Consider the following 3,408-nt stretch of genomic DNA (forward strand, 5'->3'; position numbering starts at 1 on the left):
CACCAAATAAAGACACCAGAAGAGATATAAATTGAGATAAAAAAATAATAAATTTCTTCATCTTTTATGCGTATATTAGTTATGCAAAATTCTACATAATTGACTAAACATCAAATTTGTTTTTATTCTCTCTGTTCATATTTATATTTTCATATTTGATTTGACACATTCTTAAAAATAATAAATAATAAATTTTTTTAATTATATCATATCGAGTATTTACAAGAAATAAATAATAATATTTAATAATAAATATAAAACAAATGCAAATAATAATATTTTAAAAGTTTTTTAACTAAACAAATTAAGTTAAACAAATATTTATAATACACTAAACAAATAAATATGAAAAAAAAAATTACATAAGAAAATATACATAGCCAAACATGATACAAAGTTGAACATGAATAAATCACCTCCTCACCAAGTTAGCACCAAGCCACCAACCAAACAACCCCTTGCTACCATTTCAAGAACTTAATACTAATACTTATTCCATAGCGCGGTCATCATCTTCCCGCTTCCCTTTTCTTCATCATTAATCAATCAACAAAATTTCCACCATAAAATTACTTCCAATTCCCACAACCAAAACTCACAAAAACTGAACCATCTATCCCTAAATCATCTATTTTTAGTACTACAAAATTAATTAAGTATGGCAGGTGCTATGGTAGTTGGACCAAGTAGCTATCCTCCTCAGATGATGGCAAATCAACAAGTTGCAATAATAAATCCACAATTTTGTTCACCATATCCAGTTGATTTAAACATCGTGAGGAAACTTATGACTTTGTCTGAAGGTGCTTTTGGAGTTACTGATGTTAATGGTAACATCGTTTTTAAGGTTAAAGGCAAATTGTTTAGCCTTCGTGATCGACGTGTTTTGCTTGATGCTGCTGGCAATCCTATTGTCACTTTCCAACAAAAGGTACTAATTAATAACCTGTCCTTATATTCTTTACACAGCTACTACTAAATTTTGTTAAATTTTATTTTAATTTATGAAGAACAGTAAATAGATTTGGATCTAGAATTTATAGAACATGTGTGCACTGTTAAAAAAAAAAAAAAGGAAAAACAACTACTGTCAAAGGATGTGGTGTAATGCACAAGATTACTCCTCACTTAGCAAGAAGTTTCAGGTTTGAGTCTTATGAAAAGAATTTAGACATTGAAATGGGAAAAAAGAAAAAGGTCAAAAAAATATAAATATATCCAAAGTGGGAATTGATCTTTGTATGTTCCTCAAGATTTTTTTTTTTTAGGTAAACACGTTCCTCGAGATAAACAACTCATTTTTCAACTAAATACATTATTAAGTCTTTTTATATGATGATGGTCGAATAATATTAGATCATTTTTTTAAAAATGTATATAAAATATTTTGTTTTACGAAAAAATTATATATGAATTCAGGTGCACCATAAATTTTACAGTGAATTTTCGCCCTCTTTAAAAATTTATATGATGAGATATAATATGACAAAAATAAAAAAAAAATGGTTAAAATATAGAGTAAAATAAAATTGTTACTTATTAAAAGATTGGCTTTTTTTAGGCAATTGTATTTTGTATTGGCAAAATAAAAGTTTGTGATTTTTCTGTTAAAAACATAGTATTTATACGACTCCAGTTAAAGTTATGTGACTTATATGAAATTTATCGCCTATTAAAATTCGTTAAACTAAGATTTATTGGACTGGCGAGTAGCGTGAGAAAATATGAAGTGCTCACTCACTAGATAATTAAATCAAATTTATTAAAATAAAGCACACAAAGTAAACGAAGAAAATTTAACATCTACAATGTATACATAAAATAATTTGAACTATATCTAAATAATTATAATTTTCTGTCGAACCCCTCAGCCCTACCTAGAGGGGGCAGCTATGCAAAGGAATTCATCTGGACATTGATTAAATTATTTTTTTCAATTGTTTTGCTTTTCAGATATTGAGTGCACATAGGAGATGGCAAGTCTACAGAGGAGAGAGCACGGACTCAAAAGATTTTCTCTTTAGCGTAAAGAAGTCTTCACTTCTTCAATTCAAGACCAAATTGGATGTTTTCTTGGCACACAACACAAAAGAAGATGTTTGTGATTTCAGAATTGAAGGCAGTTGGTTTGAAAGATCATGTGTTATTTATGCTGGGAATACTTCTACTATAGTTGCCCAAATGCATAGGAAACACACTGCGCAGAGTATACTGCTTGGCAAAGACAATTTTGGTGTCACTGTGTACCCGAACGTGGACTACGCGTTCATAGTTGCTCTTCTTGTGATTCTGGAGGAGATTAATGAGGATCGATCTGGTGATGATTGAGATTAGCAAGAGCATTGGTAGTGTCTGAACTATGTATATTTTTGCGTGAGTCGGGTGTTTTGGCTTTAATTATGTGTACTTGATCGTTAGATTGCCTGTGCTGTGTAAAGGTGTAAAGCCGTTCTGTTTGGAAGTTTTTCAGATAGACAAATTTACGAACCATTCTAATACTTCTTTTTCTGAATTTTACTAGAAAGATTATGGATTATAATATTTTGGTTTTGCAAGATGCTCATAGCAGCATTTCATTATGTAATTATGATTTGAGTGTTAGAACTTTCTATATGTGTATTAAAAGAGCGAGTTTTAATATAGTTGCTTAACTGTCAACAAATTTTATGATTGAGGGCATATTCATTTTTTATAAAATTTTCTACGCAATGTGTCTCTCAACCCAACGTAAAGCCACATCTGAAGAAGGATAGTGTTGACTTAGTTTACATGGGATTGTTATTCTCAGTATATGACTTAGTCTAGGACTCTCTGTACATACCTTCCTTAGTCTCTGACATTTATGTGATTTGTATATAATAATATGGCATTGTATATTTAATATAATACGATTAAAAATTATTTCATGATATCAGAGTCCTAAGAGGTTAAAATAACCCAAACTCTTCCTACGATCAGATGTTTTACAACAACTTCAATAGTGGACGAAACCATATCATCAAGTTCCTCCTTGCCGGGAACACCTGTTGGAACACACACTTCCACAATCACCACTCTACCATCTTCTAGTCTTTCTCACCAGTTACCTCTGAAACTTATATTGTCAAATTTTTTGTTGTGGAAGACAGTTCCTTTCGATGGTTCGAGGTTGTGGACTTGGCCATCATATTGATGGTAGTCAGGTGATTCCGGATTAGTTTCTATCCTATAACCAACTGAACCCAGCCTATCTTGTTTGGGTAAGAGAAGATCAACTTGTTTTAAGTTGGATCGTTGCTTCCGTATTTGAAGGAATATTACCCTAACTAGTTGGTGTTGAGATGACTCAAATAGCTTGGAACAAATTGGTTGCTGTCTATGCTTCAGGTTCAATGCCTTAAATTCGTGAGTTGAAAACACAACACAATG

At 31.2% G+C, this 3,408-nt stretch overlaps 1 protein-coding gene across 1 annotated transcript; it reads left to right on the top strand.

Moving 5' to 3' along the window:
* The first annotated feature begins 401 nt into the window (after positions 1–401).
* Positions 402–2,555, top strand: LOC107843424 (protein LURP-one-related 10). Its single transcript, XM_016687719.2, has 2 exons — positions 402–931; positions 1,954–2,555. Exons 1-2 carry the CDS (start codon positions 659–661, stop codon positions 2,326–2,328), a joined length of 648 nt encoding a protein of 215 aa, XP_016543205.1. The 5' UTR covers positions 402–658; the 3' UTR covers positions 2,329–2,555.
* The last annotated feature ends 853 nt before the right edge of the window (positions 2,556–3,408 follow it).

Source organism: Capsicum annuum, chromosome 10 (genome assembly GCF_002878395.1).
Source record: "Capsicum annuum cultivar UCD-10X-F1 chromosome 10, UCD10Xv1.1, whole genome shotgun sequence".
NCBI classification, from domain to species: Eukaryota; Viridiplantae; Streptophyta; class Magnoliopsida; order Solanales; family Solanaceae; genus Capsicum; species Capsicum annuum.